Source organism: Martes martes, assembly GCF_963455335.1.
Source record: "Martes martes genome assembly, chromosome: 7".
NCBI lineage: Eukaryota > Metazoa > Chordata > Mammalia > Carnivora > Mustelidae > Martes > Martes martes.
In genome coordinates this window covers 141,198,168-141,219,184 of record NC_137894.1, presented here as the reverse complement: position 1 = coordinate 141,219,184, position 21,017 = coordinate 141,198,168, and the positions used below count along the sequence as shown (strand labels likewise).

Here is a 21,017-nt window from a genome sequence, read left to right as displayed (position 1 = left end):
GTGCCTAGGACAGACCTTGGCATACAACCGGTAGTTAATAAATGTCTACCGACTGGGAAAGCATTGCCATAATGTATCAGAGAGACCCTACTGCAAACAATAGAAACACAGCTCATACTCGTTTAAGAAAAAAAAAAAAAAAGTCTTTCTAAAGTGGGAAGTCAGGTCTCTGTGCAGCTCTGGCTTCAGGAACAGATGAATCCAGGAGCTTAGCCAGTGTCACTGGGACTGAGTTTCTCTCTGTTTTGTTTTCCTGCTTGCCTCTCTCTTGGCTCTCTGCACAGAGGGGACCAAAAGGCCTTCAGACTGTATTTTTGTCACAGTTTATGATCCCAGCTAAAGTTGACAAGACTTCCCAAGGGTTCACAGAGCAGACCTCCAGCAAATTTTCAAGGCCAGGCCTGGGTCATGGGTCTTGTCCCATGGCTGGGGTCAACCCCCTTGAGCCACACTGCGTGCTGTTCCTATAGGCAAAGGGGTTCATTACTGAAGGTGGGGAGGGATGCTGGGCCAAACGAAAACCGCGTTCACTTCCAACCGCTCAGTTACAATGTGGAGTGTAGGACACAGATCATTGGCATGGGGTAGAAACAAATTTCTGAGGTGTCCTTAATGGTGATCCCCCCAAAGCCATCCTCCCCTCCAAGAAGTGCCTCCACCCAACATCCCAACATCCCAGCATCCCAATACCCTGACCGTCCAGCAGGTGACTGGCTCCAGAAAGTCGCATGACCCCGCCCCGCTTGGGCTTCTGGGAAATTCCCTCCCCCACCCCAGAGGGCCCCACGGGAGGTGCCCCGCCTTGTCTGGTGGGTGTGGCCGGCAGGGGCAGGGGCAGGGGAGGGGCCGGACCCAGCGCCTGTGGGAGCCCCGCCCCCCTCCCCTCTCCCGGCAGGAAACCCGCTTGCGGCGGAGTCAGCCGGGACTCCAGGCAGAAACCGCTCTAATTGATACCAGCTGTCGTGTTTTCCGTGGCACCGAGCAGACCTGAGACTTAGGTTTCGCAATTTACTAGCTGAGTTCATGAGCTTTTGACAGCTCTGTCTCGTTTCCGGAGGTGATAAAATGTTTCTCCTCCGGGAACGGGGGCTGCACGTGCACCCCGCCCGGCCACCTGGGCGAGGAAGGGCTGGAGGGTGTTTGGCTGCACAGATGGGGTCCCCAGGATGTGCAAAGAGTGTTTATGTGGAAGGAATCCCGCTTCCTTTCCACTTCCCTAGAGTTTCGCAGCCCAGATCAGAAGACCTAACCGAGCTGCCCCCTTCTCCAGGGCTCTGCGACCTTTAACCTCAGGGGAGGCGGAGAGGCTGGGTGACACCTGAGCGCTTGGGTGAAGGGGAGTCACCACACGGGTCTTGTTGATGATTTCAGCCCCAGGGCCCAGGCCGGAGCGCAGGGTCCCTGACGGGTCTGTCAAGTTGATCGCCTTCCCCGCTGCAGCCAGGGGGGACTGCTGAGTTGGGTGGGCGGCCGACTGGGCAGGTGGGTGGGTGGAGGGACGGTCGGTGGGTGGCTGGTGGATTTCGGATGGTCGGACAGATGGGTGGAGCCGCCTGAGTCAAGCTGTTTGATTTGGGAAGCAGTTTTCCAGACCTGGTTCCGGCTCTTCAAAACAAGCCCAATATTTTTGCCTCTAGTTGAGGAAGGCAGGCCCCTCGCTCACACCCTGAGCTCCGGCGGCTCTGGAAGAGGGACAGGCGAGGGTTCAGCTTTTGCCCGCTCAGGGCCGGACAGCCTCACGCAGACACTCTCCAGGCTCTGTTCCAGAGGGCCAGGGAGGAAGGGGAGAAGAAGACGGAGGCCGGGGGCAGGGAGGCAGAGCCTGGACGGATGTACTCCCTGCCCGTTCAGACCCAAGCTTCCAGTTCCAGAAATAAGTTCTCTCAGGAGTGAGTTCTGGAATCGGGAACAGGAATCCGGGAATTGTTTGTGAAGTCCAGGCCTGAAAAACACAGGGGGACTCTCTGTGTAGATTCTCTGGTGGGTGCACACGTGCGTATGTTGTCCGTGATTGCGTGGACCTGCCTGTAGCATGTGCGCGTCTCTGTGTTTGCCTGGGAGCAGACCTGTGAGCGTGGGAGCTGCGCGTGCTAGCTGGGCCGCACGGGTCCTGGGGAGCCCGGTGCCTTCAGAAGGCTTCTTCCAGCGTCTGCTCTGCACGGCTCAGAAACCGCCTCCGGGCTCTGAACCCCACCTCGCGTCTCCTTCCATCTAACCGAGCAGAGTTCTCAGCTTGCTGTGGACAGCCACGACCCGTTTCTGAACTTCTTAGAAACAAGAAGCCACATCGTACCCGGTCAAAAGCACCCTGGGCCACAGAGGATGGCTGGTGGGGGACAGAGAGGATGGGGGGTGGCTCTGCGGACCAGCCCAAGTTTGGGGAGGGGTGTGGCAGCCCCTGATCCTGGAAGCCTTTGCTGACAGTTCCAGCGCTGAGAGGGGCCAGGTACCCCCACATTTGGGTGGGGGGCCCAGGGCCTCTGATTGATACCCCATGGGGTCCTGGGGCACCTCTGTCCTCAGGGACTCTACAGATCCCACCCGATTTTCCACAGTTCTCTTGGAGCGACGGCTCTCCCTGACTCAGTCTCCCAAGACTGCCAGGCACACAGACCCCCCTGCAGACGGCAGATGCCTGCCACACCCCCCCTCTAACCGCTCCCCTGCCTTCCCCCCACTGCGGCCAGAATGAGCCTTCTATTGCCACTACAATCGCATGTGGATGCTGGGGCACGCTGCTCTGAGGCCAAGGCAGGCCCTCCCCCACGGTTGGACTGGGCGAGCTTCAGGGAGCACTTGCTGTGGGAGCCGTGTGCCACCTTAGCAGGTAGGTGCCGCTTTCCATCTGAGTTTTTCAGAGGAGAAATCAAAGCACAGAGAGGTTAAGTCACTTGCCCAAGGCCACACAACCACAAGTAGGGGAGCATAGACCTGCTTTCCAGGGTCTGGTCTCTGAACAACCCAGATACGCCTCCCCTCTCCCGCCCCACCAGAAATGGGTCCCTTCCCACACACTGCAGCTCTGTTTCTTGCCTTCCCCGCTCCTTCCAAGAGTATGAGGAGTGGCCCCGGACTGTCCCTCGGACCATAACCGTCCCGCACTGGCTTCCCTGGGCTCCCGGTGAGAACCGCGCTCACCAAGGCTGAAGAAGACGTCCACACCGGCTCTCCGGAGCAACACCGCAGGGTTAACGACCCGCCGGGCACGGGCACCCAGGAAATGCGGGCAGGACCCGGCTGACCCTGAGCAGTTACAAATGAAACAAGTCAATCAGACAGAGAACGTTTCACAGCCAAGAGCTGGACCCTATAAGGCAGGGCTTTGGGCCCTTGACTTTGTACGGGAGCTCCCAGGCTTATCTGTTTATTGGTGGGTGGTATGTTTCTCTATGAAGACAGACATGTCGTGGACATGGAAACAGTTGGAGTGTAAAGAAACCCCCCTTTATCCCTCCATGGGCAAGGAGAGAGAACCAGGCACTGGCAGCTGGGTGGCCCTGTCTCTCAGCCCAGATGAGGGGTATCCCCAGTAGGACGGGGGGCTCAGATGAATTTCCCTTCAAGCGCTCTTCAGCTCAGGGATCCAAAGACTATTTATAACTCTCGGAATTATTTGTTGATACCCCGCCGGCTGCTTTTCCTTCTCAAGTGGCCTGTCCAATCTCTGAAAGAATGAAAGATGGTATTAAAAAAAAAAAGATCCTTTCTGTAAATGATTAATTTTCTAGATGTGTCCTGGCAATTGCAAACACTCCTACCGCCCGGAAGCTTTCAGACCTGGCCTGTATTGTTCATGTTGGGTCTCTGCGGAGATTGAGTTTTATTCGGAGGGGAGGGGACCGTGTGGGTGGCTGTCCTGGAGCTGAAACAGCGATGATGGCTGACGTCTGTCCAGTGCTCGGTGTCCACACACTGTCACACACACCTAGCTTTGTCCACCCCATTGATCCTCAAAATCACCCACGAGGCGGGTCCTACTTTTACCATCTGCTTTCCCAGATACAATCAGTTTTTCCAAATAAGGCGTATGTATCTATTTTACAAACAGAAAATTTCACTGTACAAATGAGGAAACTGAGGCTCAGGGAGGCAGTGATTCATCCTTGGTGATACCGTCCATCGACGGCAGGACGAGGATTCCATCAGGGCAATGTGGCCCAGAGACTCGGTGACTGTGTTCCTTCCCTCTGCAGGGAGCGCTGGACTTGGGTGACCAACGGCCCTGAGCTCAAATCTGGCCTTTGCAGTTTCTGGGCAGTGGGAGCCCCGGAATTTGCATCTGGAAGCCCCCCCCCCCCCCGCCCCGCCCCACAGGAGCAGCAACTTCAAGATCTGCCTAGCTCCGAGATCTGTGGCACTCCTGTCAAGCCTGCGGTGTCTTTACTACCTCCTAACCAAGGACAACTGTGCCAAGGCCCAGCTCTCTAGAAGCTGTCCCACAGAAGCACCCTGGGCAGCCGGCTGTCAAGCCAGGAGTGTGTCTCTGTAGCTGACGTGCTGTGTGGGAGTTGGAGCAGATGGACGGAGGCTCCAGGAGCTCTCGGAGCAGTGACTCCTGGGGACCCCAGCCTGTCCAGAAAGGGGGATGGAGCTGGTGGCCTCAGGGCAGGCTCTGGGTAGGAATGTCAGCCACAGGCTGTCTGCACACCCCTAGCACGGACGGAAACACTGAGTCAGGGAAGGAAGGAGCTCACCACATGGACGTTAATGGCCATAAAACTTTGAGAGACCAGCACGGCCCCTCCTTAGTAATGGCGAAATCTAGAAGTATTTCCACCAGCCACCCATCACCAAGTTTTTGGACTCCTTTTTTTTTTTTTTTTTTTTTTTTTAAGATTTTATGTATTTGAGAGAGAGAGAGAGAGAGCACAAGCAAGAGGAGGGGGGCAGAAGCAGAGGGAGAAGCAGGCCCCCCACTAACCAGGGAGCCGGACGTGGGGATCAATCCCAGGACCTCGGGATCATGATCCGAATCGAAGGAAGACGCTGAACAAGGTGAGCCATCTTGGGAGCCCATGTTCTTGGGCTTTTATGGGCGTTCTACCCTCACACAGAGGGTAGATACTACAGCGCCCCTGTCTCAGAGGAGGGAAACTGAGGTCCAGGGAAATCGTAACTTCTTGTGCCTCGCCCTTTCCAGTCCGAGTTTGCGCCGATGAACCAGACCTACCAGCTTCGCAAAGCGGACCGTCTTGTTTCACTTTGTCCTATGCCCGCTGCTCATCTCCATCGCCCACCCAGTGCCTGGCACCCAGCTGGACTCTGGAGCCCCAGGAGCCTTTCCCTTGGGGGAGGTCCTGGGTCGGCTTCAACTGCACATGGGAGAGACTGAGGCAGAGGAAGCTCCCAGGACAGCTCTTGGCTCAGGGCCCTCCACCCAGGCTCAGAGAAGTGGTTTGAAACTCCTCTTTACGCATATGTGTGTGCGCTCTACCCGTGGTGTGGACCGGCCTGGACTGAGTGTGGAGGGTGGTCCTGGAGCCAATTTCAGGACCCTCTCTGGGGGGCCCAATGATTATGATGACCCCACTCTGATCGCCTCTTCCTTTGGCTCAGGGGAGGGCGGGGTTGTAGAGACAAGGCCCGTGGACACTGGGTTTGGGGAAAGTGACACAGACTCTGGAAAGGAAGTGCCAGCCCTCGGGGAGCGGGCGCAGCTCAGCAGGCCGTCGCTTGGACGTGGTTGAGACGTCCCGCGTCCCACTCGCTACATGAAGGCAGCTAAGCCTGCCCTTGGCAGCCGGGCTGTCGGGGGTGGGATCCTGGCTCTGCCTTCTGCTCGCGGGGACTGTCACCTTCGGGGCTCCAGCTTCCCCGTCTACAAAATGGGAATTATAATGGGGTCTTCCTCAGAGTGTGTTGTGACGTTTCACTGGGGGAGCCCCTGGGAAGCAGTGCTTAGCAGAAAGCTCTTACAGGGGGAGCTCCCTGGGGCCTGCCTGTTCGAACCCCAGCCCTACGACCACGTGGGGCCGGGGGCCCCTCGAAGGTGCCCTCCCATGTGACTGATGTGGCCGCCTCAGAGCCGGGAGGGTCTCCCAGACATGGACGGCTTCTTTCTTTTTTTCGCAGAGGTGAAGTGGGGTAGGACAGCACTCTGTTTTTCACGTGAAATTGTGAAATATTTCAGACCAAAAGAGTACAGAGAACGAGATAGCTTGTCTCCCTTCCTTCCTTCCTTCTTTCTTTCTAAAAAAGATTTTATTTATTTATTTATTTAACAGAGAAATAGAGAGCACAAGTAGGTACAGCAGCAGGGCTCGATCCCAGGACCCTGGGATCATGACCTGAGTTGAGGGCAGCTGCTTAACCCACTGAGCCACCCAGGCATCCTAAAATCAACCCTTTTAGAGTGCACCCTCATGAGGGACCGAGCTAGGCAGACACCACCTTTGTCTAGTTCCGGAACGTTTTCATTGCCCCCTAAAGGAGGCCCCATATCCATGAGCTGTCATTCCCGGGTCCCCCTCCGGCAATCACCAATCTGCTTTCTGTCTCTGGATTGACTTTCTCCGGCATCTCATACACATGGGGTCACCCAGAAGATCTGCCCCGTGTTTCCAGGGTGTGACCCTCATGAGTCCTGTAGGTCTAGTCCATTCATTCCGGCGGCGGGGAGGGGTCCATGGCTCCGTGATTCACCTGCATCCACCCCTCCCACGTGCTATGACAGTGCTTCACCGGGGAGGGGACCATCCTGTGCCCCTGGGGGCCCCCAATCCAGGTGCTTTCCTTTCTTAAGACTGCCCAGAGGGTCACCCAGAACATGGAGTGAAATGACCATTTTATTGTCTCTCTGCTTCTGGGGGTCAACTGGGCTGAGCTTGGCGGTCTTCCTGCTGGTCCTGCGTAGCGTCCATCCCGCAGTCAGATAGTGGCTGGTGCGGGATGTTCAGAAGACACAGGGATCACCAGGCCTCTGTCCCTTTCTGGCGGGGTCTCCTGCCCCTTCTGATGTATCTCCAGACTCCCAAAGTGTGAAAGCTGAAGCTGCCAGGCCTTCCTCAGGCCCAGACGCAGATGCCCACACTGTCCTTTTTGGTGATCACCAGCAGTGACAGGTGGCCCAGAGCCAGAGTGGGAGGGGTCCACAGCGGGAGCGGTTCATGGCTGGGGCCATCTCTGAGGACCAGCCACACTTCGGGCTGTGGAGCTCAAGGGGGCTTCCCTGAGTCATAGGCGTGAGCCTGTGCAGCTTCTGCGGCTCCAAAACTCCTCTCTGATCCAGGCGGCCCTTCCCACAGGGCAGGGCATCCACTCCTGGTCCCTCCAGTCCCCTGTGTCTGCGCCTACGGCAGTGTGAGGCTGTATGGCCCGGCTGTTGGAGTTCGCCTTCCCCTGATTGCCAGCGAGGTGTACCCAGTTCCTGTGCTCCTTCTGGAAGCTCCAGGGGGAGAATCCCTTCGTATTTTTCTCTTTCTGGCTCCTGGAGCCTGCTTGTGTTTCTTGGCTCGGGCCCCTTCCTCCCTGCTCATGGCCAGGAGCATGGCATCTGCCGTCCTCTCCCTCTTCTGTGTCTCCTGCCTGCAGCTAATAAGGACTTCATGATGACATTGGGTCCCCCTTGGCTACCCCAGGGTTGATTCCCAACTCAAGGCCCTTAGCTTTACCATATCTGCCGAGTCCTTTTGCCACGTAAAGTGACCCTGTGAGGGTCTGGGGTTTCAGGTCATCAGCCTCACTGGGGCCACTCTTCTGCCCCCCAAAGGCGGTGGCTTCCATGTTCCTTGCTGTCCTCCTTTCATTCCAGGCACCTGCTGGTCGTCCGCCTCCCCTGCATGTAGAAGCTTATTGTCTGCACTCCTCTGTCGGCAGCAGATAGGCTTCCCCGCAACCTGGGTGCTGGCAGGAAATGACCAGCAGCCTCAACTTGGGGGTATGGGGAGAGATGAATCAGGGGGCTACTTGCCAGGGTGCAGAGGAACAAGGAGGGGTGGAAAGGTACCCCGGGCTGGCCACCCTGGAGCCATGGCCGCCCCGAGACCCTTGGGTGAGGAGAGAGCAATTACGTGGTGGATAGAGTCCCTGAGAGGAGGTGGCTCTTAGACACCCAGGCCACCCACGGCGACCCTGCCTCGGGGGGCTAGGAGAAGTCTCCTGCCCTCAGCCTCCTCCCACCTCCCATGGCTCCTGCCTGGCCTGCCATCAGCCAGCCCCAGCCCACAGAGCTGGGAGAAGAGAGCTCATGGATGGAGAGCCCGGACAGTCGTGCCGATGCGTCCAGAAGGGCAGGCGTGAACACAAGGATGCAAGTCTCAACTGTTAATAGCATCTTTGTTTACAGAGAAAATTTTAATTTTGTTATATAGTATTTTTTCCTTTTTTTAAAAAAGATTTTTATTGATTTATTTATTTGACAGAGAGAGCACAAGTAGTGGGAGAGGCAGGTAGAGGGAGAAGGAGAAGCAGGATCCCCACTGAGCGGGCGGCCTGATGTGGGGCTCGATCCCAGGACCTGGGATCATGACCTGACCTGAAGGCAGATGCTTAACTGACTGAGCCACCCAGGCTCCCTACTTATATTATCTCCTTTATGTTTTTCTTTTTCTTTTTTTAAATAAGAAAATTTCCCCAACCTAAGAACATTGAGATCTTTTTTTTTTTAAATTGCATGTGTGTGCACATATGTCTATTTTAATTATGGTAAGATACATATAAATTTTACCATCTTAACCACTGTAAATACTGTGGGGCAACTTTCATCTCCCTGAACCGAAACTCTGTCCCCACTTAACCACTAGCTCCACATCCCCCCTCCTTCCCCACCTCTTTGCTCCCCTTTCTATCTCAGTGGACCTGAGCCCTCTGGGGACCGCATACAAATTGAATCGCACAGGATTTGTTCTGTTGTGCCTTCCTTATCTCACGTTGCATAAAGTCCTCTGATTCGTCCATGGTGGAGCAGGTGTCAGAATTGTCCTTCTTTTTAAAGGCTGAATAATATTTCGTGGTATGGACTGACCACATTTATTTACCCATTTATGCATCCGTGGACACTTGGGTGGCTTCTATCTTTTGGCTATTGTGAATAGCGCTCCTAGGAACATGGGTCTGAAAATACATATTTAAGACCCCGCTTTTTGTTCTTTTGAGTATGTGCCCAGAAGTAGAGCTGGTGGATGGCATTTTACATCATTTTTGTGGCACCCCCCCCCCATACTGTTTTCCACCGTGGCTGCACCGTGATATTCCAGCAACAGTGTACGAGGGCTCTGATTTCTCTGCACCCTCTCTACACCCAACACTTCTTACTTTCAGCTTTTTTTTTTTTTTTTCATAGTAGCCATCTTAATGGGCGTGAGATACTTTTTTTACTAGTCTTCTAAAGTTGTAACAGTTTGCATTTCACTTCAAGTCTTTATCCCACTGGCAATTTCTCTCTCTCTCTCTCTGTGTGTGTGTGAATGACAGGGATGCAATGTAATTTCCTCCCCACTGGTGCTTACAGCCCCCTGATTGCTGACACCCCTTCATTATCTATGGTGTCCAGACACGGGCATGAGCTTCTCCCTGGGCTCTCTGCTCCGTGTTGGGGTCTGTTTGTCTATCCTGGGTTGTTCCCCGGCTTTTTGATTATTACTTTGTAAATGACTCTATTCCCTTAACCTGGCTGCGATTTTTCCCAAAGACAGGGCGGCGTAGCCCACTCCCGCGGTGTGACTTTGGCGCGTCTTCCATTGCGTGGTGGGAGGCTGGGTCCCTTCCCCTCCAGCAGGCAGACAGGATTCTGTGACGACCGGGACAAACAGAGTTTGCACAGTGATGCCATGTAACGTCATAAGTTGTAACAGGGCCACGCAGTTCTGCCTTACTCTCTTGGGATGTGCGCCTTTGGAGCCCAGTTGCCTAATAAGATGAAACCCAGGTGACAGGGAGGGACTCCAGGTAGGCATCTTAGTCACACAGTTCTGGGAAGTCCTCAGCTGGCAGCTGGCCACTGTCACCAGAAATAAGAGTAAGGAAGATTTTGATTTGCCCCAGCCCCAGCCCCCATCTGGCTGCAGTGGTCTGAAAGACCCTGGGTAAGACCGCGGAGCAGAGCCCACTCAGCCTCCAGACCTACGAGCATGGTGGGAATGCTGTTGCTTTAAGCTACTAGGTGTTGGGGTGACCCTATGCATGAGGGAAGCACTGACCTTATTTTCCCTCGCAGCATTTTTTAGGATTCAAAATTGATTTGTTGACTCTTACCACCCAAAGCTTATCTGTTTCTGATTGTTGTCCCCCAACCTGAGTGTGTACTCTGTCTGGGCAGGACTTTCCTGATTCTCTTCCTGGGGAGCGGGACCATGGCTGGCTCATTTATGATCTGGAATAAATATTTGTCAAAGGAATGAATGGATGCTCAATGTATCCTCCAATTCTTTCTTCTCCAAAACTTCTCTGGCCAATCCTGGTTCTTCTCTTTCATGCGGTTGCTGGGATAAGCTCCAGGACCCTCTTGGGGTTTTGTGCGGAGTCCTGCTGGGTTTACAGACAAATCTGGGAAGAACAAAAGCATGCCAACTCTTGCACCCAAACAGAACTTTTCCGGAGGCGACCCTTCCCTGGAACCCAGTGCATAAGGATGTCCTTTGTGGTTTCTCGTTCTGCAGTGTCGGTGGAGGAGGAAGGGTCCCCGTGGCAGACTGCTGTGCAAACGGCAAACACAGCTGGTCAGTGGGTTGGAGAGCGCTTGAGTGCTTACGCTGAGAAAGTGGTCATGGGGATTCGGGGAGCTCAGGCAGCCCCAGAGCCGTGTGACTGGGTCCAGCCATCCCAAGGGTAGGGGTGGAGGCGAGGGGAAGAGGCTCAGGCCAGGAAGGGCAGGGCTGTGGCTGGGACAGGGCTGGAGACCAGTATCTTCCTTCAGGTGCTCCAGCCACAAGCAGGGACAGCTACCCTAGACAGAGGCTTGACCCTTACCCTCCCTGCTCCCAGGCACGTTCCTGCCTCTCCCCAGAGCCTTCGAGGTAAAGTGTCAGATCCACATACGGCCTTCTAGCCTCACCTCTCATCCTCGCCTGTCCCCTCTGGGGCCCCATGGACTTGACTGCCGTTGCCCAAACCTGCCAGGATGTTTTCGCTGCCGAGGCTCTGCACACGTAATTCTTTCCACCCCTGAGGCTCTTCCCACCTGAGCTTCTAATCCTTCATGATACACCTCCTCCAGGAAGCCCGCCCTTGGGTTACCCAAATCCCGGGCTTCCTGCCTTGTTAGTTTCTGTCTCTCCTACCAGCTCAGTCATGATGTTAGGATAGGACCAGTTCTCTCCGGTGCTTCGTACAGGTCTGGGGGGTACCAGCAGCCCAGTGAGGGTCTGGAGTGTGAAGGTGTATACGTCTCATACATGCTCACACACTCGCTCACACACTAACACACACCTGCACTGTATCTGTGGCTGAACGCTGCGCTGGGCCATTTCTTGGCCTTTACGTGTGTACCCTCCTCTTCCTGGCACCTTCTTCTAGCCATCGCTCTATCCCCTGACTCTGCCTCTGGCCACAGATTGCCCGAGTCAGCCGACTCTTTGGGCACCAAGATGGTGAGCATCCACCTGCCATCTTCACAGTCCCCAGCCCAGGCACGCGAATGGCCAGCAAGGGGTCGGGCGTCCTATAAGCAGCCAAGTGCAGTGGGGAGAGCCAAAGGCATGGCTTTGGAGGCTGAAGGCATGTATCCTGGGGACATTGGCTAACATCATGGAGCTTCAGTCTCCTCCCAGGAGAACTGGGAGCACCGTAGCGTGGCCCCTCTGCCCACGGAAGGAACTGCCCCTGCTCCCCAGACTCGCATATGAGCGAGCAGGCTACGTGCAAGTCTGGGCTGCTGGTCGGGGAGGCTTCCTAGGTGAGCATCCTGGGCCAGCGTCCAGCACCCTTCCCTTGAAGGACCCTGCACTTGGTTGAATGCTCTGCTGTCACTGTCTTGAAATTCTGAATAATTTTTGTCTTTGCATTGTGTTTTGTAAGTGCTGCTGGATGGGACCCTGGAGGATGTGCTTGAGCGGAGGGGGGAGGAGGATGTGTACATCCCTGTTCTCTGCTGTTCCTCATTTGCGATGCCCCAGGAGCATGGAGGTCAGTGACCCCACAGCACGTGCCAGCTCCGTGAGACTCAGAGCAAGTCAAGGTGCATGTGTGTTGGACGGTGGGAGCCACAGGCCCCCAGAGGGATGGCACCGTGGAAAGTGAAAGATTGGGCTCCCCACGGCTCCTTTTCTTGCCCTGTGTCCTTTCTTATCGGCCAACTGATGGCCGAGAATGTGGGCAAAGTGTGCCCACACCAAGAAGGGAGCTAAAAACAGGTGAGTCAACCTCCATGTAGCATCTACCCTTTTCTGGCGAGGATGAAATGCATGTGCAGGGACACGCGTGAAAGGCAAAGTTGTAATGTCGGTGGCTCCACGTGTGACTTCAAGGCTCTTTCACCTGCATCTGAAGCTGGAGAGGCGAAGGGTAACCTCCGTGCCGCCTATCTGTGGTGGCTAATTTTCTGCGTCAGCTTGACTAGGCCATGGGGTGCCCAGATATTTGGTCAAACATTATTCTGGGTGTGTCTGTGAGGGTGTTTTGAGATGAGATGAACATTTGCAATAGACTGCATGAAGTTGACCATCCTGCCTGATGTGGGTGGGCCTCATCTGATCAGTTGAGGGCATGGAGAGAACAAAAGGTGCTGCCCCCTCCATCTGACTGCCTTGGGGCTGGGCCATTGGTCTTCTGCCCTCAGACTCAGACCCGGCCTGGAGCCTCCACTGCTGGCACTCCCGGCTCTCAGGACTTTGCACTTGGACTAAAACTTACATTAATGGTTCTCTTGAGTCTGACTTACCAACTGCAAATCCTAGGCTTCTCAGCCTCCATCATCACGTGAACCCATTCCTTAAAGTAAATCTCTCTATCCTGCCGGCTTTGTTTCTCTAGAGGACCCAGACTAATACATAATTGAAGATGTTAATTTTTCTTTATTTCTAATGCCTTTAAATAGGAATGAAACAAGTTGAGGTACCATGAAAGAAAGGAAGAAGCTGCATATTTTATGCCTTTAATGGTGCTTTCCCCTATTCTTGAACAAGGGGTCCTGCGTTTTTATTTTGCTTTGGGCCTTACAAATCATCAGCTGGCAGGGCTGGTGGTCACTCCTCCCTGGCTCTGGGTCACCAGATACAGTCTCAGGAGAGTTGGGGGCCTCTGTCTGGCCAGAGGGGAAGAGGGAACAGAGAGTCCCAGAGGCTCTGGGTTTATCTCTCCCACACTTTGAGGCCCTTTGACCTCTGAGGTTCCCACTAACAGAGCCTCAGAGAGATTGCACTATGGTTCTCCTTTGCCTCCCATCCAAGCTTAGGACGATCAAATTTGAAACAAAGAAAACAACCCAAACTGTCCAATTAAATTTGAATTTCAATAAAACAATGAATTAAAAAAAAACTTTTAAAAGTATAAGTATATCCCATGTAATATTTGGGGCATACTTATGCTAAAAAATTGGTTGCTTACCTAAAATTCAAATATCATTGGGTATCTTGGGGTTTTTTTTTTCAGCAACCTTACTCCTCTTTCTCCCCCTCCCAAATGTCTCTCGTGCTAGCCCTGCCCCCCAACACTCCCACCACCTCACCACCTCCAGCCAGGTCCTCTACCTGCTCTGGCCTCCCCATCTCCAGGTTTCTACTTGCCACAGCCACTGTTTTTGCTGTTTTTAGTTTTATTTTTTCTGTCATAAGAGCAATACACATTCACTACAGAAAAATCACAGGCTACAGACAAGCAACAAGAAGAAAGTAAGAAAACACTCATAATCCCACCCACACAGAGACAGCTACTGTGAATTCCTCGGGGTAGATTTTTCTAGAGCTGCCTGTGTGTGTGTCTTTGCAGATATTTAAAAAAGAGCACACACACTCACTGCCCAATTCAGACCCGCTGTCCTGTAAGCTGCATTTTCATGTAACTACAGAGGGAGGGACGGGTCTGGGTCGGGGAGATCTCTAGCGCCCTGACTCTGTTTGGCCGCTCGGGGGATGCAGGGCAGCCTGGTGTTAACCCCCCAGCACTGGGGTGAGAGGGGCCTGGGGTCAATGCCATTTTCTCGTCCGTGGCCTGTATCGGTTTGCTAAGGTTACTGTGACAACTTATTGCACACGCTGAAACAACGGAATATTTCTCACACGTCTGGAGGCTGCAGATCTGAGACGCAGGTGTCGGTGGGGCGAGTTTCTCCTGAGGCCTCTCTCTTTGGCACGTAGACAGCCGCCTTCTCCCTGTGTCCTCACATGGCCGTCCCTCTGTGCGTCTGGGTCCCCGTCTCCTCTTCTTTTAAGGACACCAGTCATACTGGATCAAGGCCCGCCCCAACGACCTCATCCTAGCTCAAGCTCTTTAAAGATCGGATCTCCAAATAAGGTCACATTCGGAGGTACTAGGGACTTCAACATTCAGATTTTGGGCAAGGACCCAATTCAGCCCGAAACACCTTGCCCCGGCCATCTCTGACCATGCCAAGCCTCAGTTTGTGTATCAGTGAAATGAGGCTAATAACTGTACTTATCTAAGAGGGTTGTTAGGGTGACCGAATTGAACAATCCTGATATAGCCCTTTGCCCAGGGCCTGACCCCTCAAGCAAACGTTTAGATATCACTTCTCACTATCCCACGTGTGGGTCGCCCCGTGGTTTGGGACATCACTTCTCTGCAGAGGGGTGTCTGCACGGCATGAGGCAGAGGCCATGGTCAACTGGTACCTCCCTCCCTCTGTCCCCAATAGTCTGACCACCTTCTGCGGGTGGATGCCTAGAGAACAGTTGCTGGGTCAAGGGCAGATGGCAGCCTGACTCCCGCAGGTGCACCTGGGCCCTCTGTCAGTGGTGGATGGACGGCAAGCCCACCCATCCCCAACCCCATGTGTCTGCTGCTCCTTCCCCTCTCCCTCTGACTTCCCTGCTTTCTTGTCTGAGGTTCCCATTCTTAAGGCTCAGCAGAGACCCCAAGCTGTGGCCTAGGCTCCCATGGTGGCCCCAACCCTCCTCACTGGCCCTCCTCCTCCACCACGACCCCCTCTGCTTTAAAGCCACATGGGTGGCTTCCTGCTCTCGGAACACAACTTGCCCTTCTTGGTCTCCGTGCACTTTGCACCAAGGATGTCCTTCCCTCTGTCTTTGGAGATGAGACATTTGTGGCTTCAAGGGGCAAGTGAGACCCTCCTTATGAACTTTTCTAATGCCCCTCCTCCCTGTCCCTGAGCCATGTTGCTGAGCTGACTGTGGACCTAAGAAACACTAATGATGGGGATGATGGTGATGGCAAGGAAGGAACAATGGGGACGCCTGGGCGGCTCAGTCGGTTAATCACCTGACTCTTGCTTTCACCTCAGGGTACGATCTCAGGGTTGTGAGATCGAGCCCCCTTCTCCCCCAGGGCTCCATGCTCGGTGCACAGTCTGCTTAAGATTCTCTGTCCCTCTCCCTCTGCCCTCCCCCCACCATGTTCTCTCTCACTCTTAAATAAATAAATCTTAAAAAAAAAAAAAAACCCAAACCCAGTAAGAACAATGTCTGTCTCAACCTCTCATCCCCACTGATCCAGACTTCCTTGAGGGCAGAGTGTCTCCTGAGGCGGGGGCAGGGGCACAGGCCTCCCACGAGTCTGGCCCAAGTTACCCTGCAGGCACGGAGCTGCTTGGACCTGATGTATGGATGGGTAAAGGGTGCCGGATAGGGACTGGCAGGAGAAAGGTGTGTGGGGGTGGCGGGGGCGGCCATCAAGCACTGTGCATCGTGATCCTGATTATGGAACATATATCTGGGAATGTACTCATATACCATTGTCAGTAGGCGAAGGAGAGTCTGGAAGGAAACACCCAACAGTTCACAGGGGCTATCCCTGATGAATGGGAACTTTGAGGCGTTGGCTTTCAACATTTCCCAACATTTCTGATCCCTCCTTCAGGGAGAAATACATTTCATATCAGCCACTTTGTACACACACACACACACACACACACCCCTGAAACAGAAGTTTCAGGAAACCCTATCAGCCTAGGTGAAAGGTATGCTGGTGGTTACATTGTATTCCTCTATCTCAGTTCTTACAAAATGCTTCGCTTCATTTGCTAAGTTGATTTCATGACCCACTGCTGGGTCCTGACTTGCAGTTTGAAAAATCCTGCTCTAAGTGAAGCTTACTCTTTCTCGTCCCCCTTCTTCTGTATTTAAAATTTACTCCCGAGAACGGACTTATGTATTGGCTTCATATTTTTCACTTAAAAATAAAGAAGAGACAGCACGGGGAAGACACAAAATAATAAAATCAAGTAGAATTTCTGGAAGGCAGTTATGCAAGATCTGGCAAACCAGACACCTTTCAAGGTGTGCATGTGTTTTGACCGGGCGATTTCCCCTGTGAGGAATGTGCCAGTGGGGTGAAGTGGCAGGGGGCTGCGTACACCCGCTGCTCCCTGCGATTCTGTTTATAATAATGAAACCTGCCTCACACCCCAAGCCCCCTGGAGCCATCCCTGGCTGTCCCTTTGCTGGTGGGGCAGTGGTTTCATTCCAGACCTATTTATTGACATGGAAAGAGGGTACCAGGAGTCAAAGATTAATGTCAGGCTACAATAATCCCGCTCTTGTTATTAAAATATATATTTACAAATGTGGGGGGGGGTAGGGAGAGGCATGTTTGAAAGTGCTCACACCCTGAGGTTACCTTGGGTTGGTTTTATTTTCTCCTGACTCTTCTGAGTTTTCCTCGATGAGCACGCACTATTTTTGTAAGAAGGAGAGCTTTTAAAGGAAGAGAGAGAAGAAAGGAAAGGAAGACACGAGGGGAAAGGAAGAGAGAAAGGGGAAGATGAAGGGGACGAAGGGAGAGTGGGAGGGAGAAGAGAAAGAAGAAAAGTGTGTGTGTGGGGGGGTGTGTGTGCCTGAACCCCCTGGAGCCGGGCGCCAGCAGGCCGCGTGGGCAGTGGCAGGAGCTCCGGCAGGTCCGAGCGTCCAGTGCTCGGAGTTTCGGTCCAGGAAGTCAGACGGGGCCGGGTGCGCGGGCGGGGAGCGGGAGGTCGCACAGCGCGTCCAGCAAGACCCCCCAAAGGCGGGCCCGGACGAGGCGCGGCCGCAGCAGGCTGTGGGGCCCGGCGGCGGCTACTCCCGGGCAGCCCTCCGCGGCCTCCGGGCCACCAACTCCCCACCCCGGCCAGCGCCTGCAGCGCCTGCCGGAGCTCAGGGCAGGCCCTCCCCGGCCCCCAGCCGTGTCCCTGCGGCTGGTTCAGGATTCTTCCTGGGGGTTTTGGGGTGAGAAGCAGCGCGCGGTGGGGGAGGGGGAGGGGAGGAGATGCAGAAATACCATCTGTGCCAATTTTTTCTTAAAAGTTTTTTTTTTAAATTTAAATACTTTTAAAGCAAAAAAAAAAAAAAAAAATCCCAGCTCAGGGTGTCAGTTCCAAAAACTTTTCAGAGAGGAGCAGCGTGGGGGCTGGGCGCGGAATTGGAGGCGGCGTTGGTGGATCAGGGGCCTCTCTTCACCCTCCTGCTGCATCCCCCCCTCACCCCTGCAGAGCCCTCTCTCACACGCGCGCTGCTCACACCCAGGCGGTCACTAGCACTCTCTCCTTCCATCCCGAGACCCGGACGATCCTGGGTTCCCGGGCGGGAGAAGTTCGGCTGCCCGACTTGCCCCACTGGCGACCTGCAGACTCCCGCCCCAGCCCTTTCTTCTGCGCACCCCCACCCCGGTTCCGCTCCAGGTGTCGCTCGCAGAGGGAGGTGGGGGCCGCGCTAATCCCGTGCTGGCAGCGTCGCCCTCCCCCAGGGAGCAGCGGGGGACCCAGCGAGGGCCGGGATTTCGCGGGAGCGCCCGGCCCGGACTGCGGACGCAGAGCGGTGCCAAACGCCACGGCCTCCTGCCCCCCAGCCCCCGCCCCGGCCACAGGGGTCCCCCTCTTTCCAGTGTCGGTCCTCTCCTCCATCTCGCTCCCCTTCTCCACTTCCCAGCACCGAGCGCGTCGCGGGTGGTGGTGGTGAGGTCTGGCTCGAACTTGGGGACGCGAAGGAGGCGCAGGAGGAGGTGGTGTCCTGGGCAGGGGGCTCGCCCCGCTCCGCCTCCGCCCCGCAGTAGGTGTTGCCGCTGGAGTGGTGGCGCTGCCCGCCCTCCCTTCCCCGTCCCCCCTCCCTCCGCCATCGTGCGCTTCGCTACTCGCACCTCCCGCGGACCCCCGCAGCCGGGCGGGGATTGCAGGGGAGGGAGAGACGGTTCTGCGGGTGCGGGAAGGGGGCTAAGGGAGGAGCGGGGTGCGGGAACCCGGCGAGGGAGGAGCCAGGTGCGGGAAGGGGACCGGGGAGGAGCCAGGTGTGCGGAGGCGCCCGCGGTGGTCCGGAGCGCAGTGCTAGAGCGTCCGGAGCCCCCTCGTCCTCCACACCGCCCCTCCCCCACCCCACGGGACGGTCGGAGAAGTTAGACGCGCGGCTGCAGGGGCAGCCGTGGTTGCGCGTGAGCGCAAGCGCTCGCGGCGCAAGACCCCCTCGCCTCTCCCGCCTCCTTCCAGGACCCCGCCCGGCTCGGCTTCTGGGTTTCTCTGCCGACCCCACATACTCCACCGTGGGTGTGCGCGTGCATGTGTACACTCCTGGGCACCCGCACCGTCCCCTTTACATATGCCTTGCCCTCCCGCGCCCCTGCCAGCGCCGGCTCCTTCCAGCCACCCTTCCCCCCAGGGTCACTATGGGGACGCGAGGGAGAGATTCGAGTTTAATCCCTGCCGCTATTCAGAAGAAAGAAAAAAAAATAAATAAAGGGACCAAAGGCAACGCGAAAGCAGTTTACTTCAAGCTTTTATTATTGTAGCGTAAAAGAAGTTTATATACAGAGAGTATTTCCAGCAAAACACTCAAAAATGGCCTTCGAATCAGGGGCCTCCCACTTCCTGGCCCCACAGCCGGCAGCTCTGCCCAGGAGACCCCTCACGCGGGGTCTCCATGCGCTCCCCTTCTCTCTTTTCCCGCGGACTCCTCCACCCACACCCCGTTTCCCAGGAGTCCCAGCCTCTTCCTTCTCCCTGGGGCGCTGCGAACCTCGCCAGTGCCTCTCAAGCCGGCTTCCTCTGGTCCCGAACGGTGCTCCCAGCCCCCCCTTCCACCTCCCGTGTGGCGCTTTCCTCCCGGAAACCCAGAGTACTTGCCCCCCCTCGTTTCAGGCGCTGCTGCGAGCCCTCTGCAACTCAGAACCAGCTCGTGGTCAAGACCAGTTAGAGGCAGCTCGTCATCAGCAGTGGGGCTCCTGAGCACCCAAAATAAGGGGGGGAACCCTGGCCACCCTTCCCCACCCCAAGCCCCCACTCCCAACTCAGGGACAAGAAATAGACACAAAGGCAGCAGAGCGCCCCCTCCCTGCCAACGACAGGTGTGGGTGCCAGGCACCTAGGGCAAGCGGCAGGCACTGCTGGCAGGCCAGAGACTCTCCGGAGGGCTGCTGCGCCTGGCTGAAGGCACAGTGGCTCTTCTCTCTGGGGAGGGGGTGTGAGAGGCAGGGGCCTCCGCGGGGAGGAGTGGGGAAGGGGAGGACCCAGGCAAAGGTGGCATCCACACTCAGAAGGGGGATTTCGAGCCAGCCAGGCAGGTGCAGGTGAGGGACAGTCACAGCATCAGAGTCCGGGGAGGCGAGGGAGAATTCTCAGGTGCCTTGGCTGGGGGCGCAGACCCAGCCGGCGATCCCTGGCTCAGCACAGCTGTGTCATGGGGCCCTCTGCACACCCGACTTGTTTGGGGGGCATTTGCACATGGGCTTCGAAGGCTCGACGGCATGGCCTGCCAAGTTCAGCCAACTGGCCCATGGTTGTTTACACTCGGCGGGGCTGAGCGGCGTGCAGCTGCTCCTCATAACGCTCCAGCCAGGTGCGCAGCTCGGACACCTGGTAGCCGTCCGGGCCGCGGCCACCCTGGTACATAATGGTGCCATTCTGGATTACGTAGAGGCGCTCGAAGTAGGCCCCATAGGCCGAGCTGCTGGAGTTGGCCATGGTGTCCAGGACAAGGGAGCAGCTGGGCGCCCCTTGCTGCAGTACTTGGGCGGCGCTGACTCGGTCCTCCAAGCTTCGGTGCTGCGGGATACTGTAGGGGGAGTCCGTGGTGACCCAGCCATCCGAGGGGTGGGCCTCCTCGATGTAGATGATGAGGAAGTCGACGTCGCGCTGGTACTTGGTGACCAGGCGGTGGAAGGCGCTCATGCGCGCCATGAACGGTGGTCAGGTGCAGCTGCCGAAATTGAGAACCAGCGGGCGGTTCCCTCTCGCGTAGTCAAGGATGTGCTGGTTCTGGAAGCCGTGGGGCAGGACCACCTCGGAGTTGGGCGCCGGACCGCCCTCATACGCCTGCTTGAAGAAATCCAACTTCTGGCCGTGCCAAACGGCCTTCAGCGACGCCAAGGTGCACAGGCGGTTGTCATCGGACACGCAGACAGGCGGGTCGTCGGGGGGCACCTCCTCGCCGTCACTGTCGAGTTCCACGGCGGGTTCGGGCTGACCCCGGCGGCGGCGGCCCAGGAAATGCTTGCGGATGCACAGGAAGTCCAGGAGCCAGAGCATGAAGGCCGTGCCGAGGAAACGCGGGAAGAGCACGAGGCACGAGGCCGTCTGGGCGCAGAGCCTCAAGGAGTGAAGCAGCAGGGAGCGGAGCATGGTGGCTGCGGCCCCCGAAGCCCCCTGGGACCCGCTACCTTCACCCACCACCAACCTCGGGGTGGCCTGGCGCGGCATCTGGGCTTCGGCTGTGCGGGGAGCTCGATTTATAGCCGAGGCTTCAATTGGCGGGAGACTCCACCTCCGGCCCGGGCCCGCCCCCTTGCAACTTGAGCCCGGAGGGATCACCCAGCGGCGTGGCCAATGCCTTAGAAATCTGGGGCCGAGGGCGGGCGCAGGCGGCCGGGAGGAGGGGGTGGGGGGCGCGGAGCCGCCCGGCCAGGGGCCGGCGGGGGCGGGGCCGGGCCCCCGAAGCGCGCTCTCGGGGGCGGGGGACCCCGGTCGCCGCTGCCACCCGGGACGGGGAGCT

General features: G+C 56.3%; 1 protein-coding gene across 1 annotated transcript; it reads right to left on the bottom strand.

Annotated features, from left to right (window-relative positions):
- Nucleotides 1-19,810: 19,810 nt before the first annotated feature.
- Nucleotides 19,811-20,725, bottom strand: DIO3 (iodothyronine deiodinase 3; the record flags this gene model as incomplete). Its single annotated transcript, XM_080808921.1, has 1 exon — nt 19,811-20,725. The coding sequence occupies one exon, from the start codon at nt 20,723-20,725 to the stop codon at nt 19,811-19,813; it is 915 nt and encodes a 304-aa protein (XP_080665047.1).
- Nucleotides 20,726-21,017: the final 292 nt, after the last annotated feature.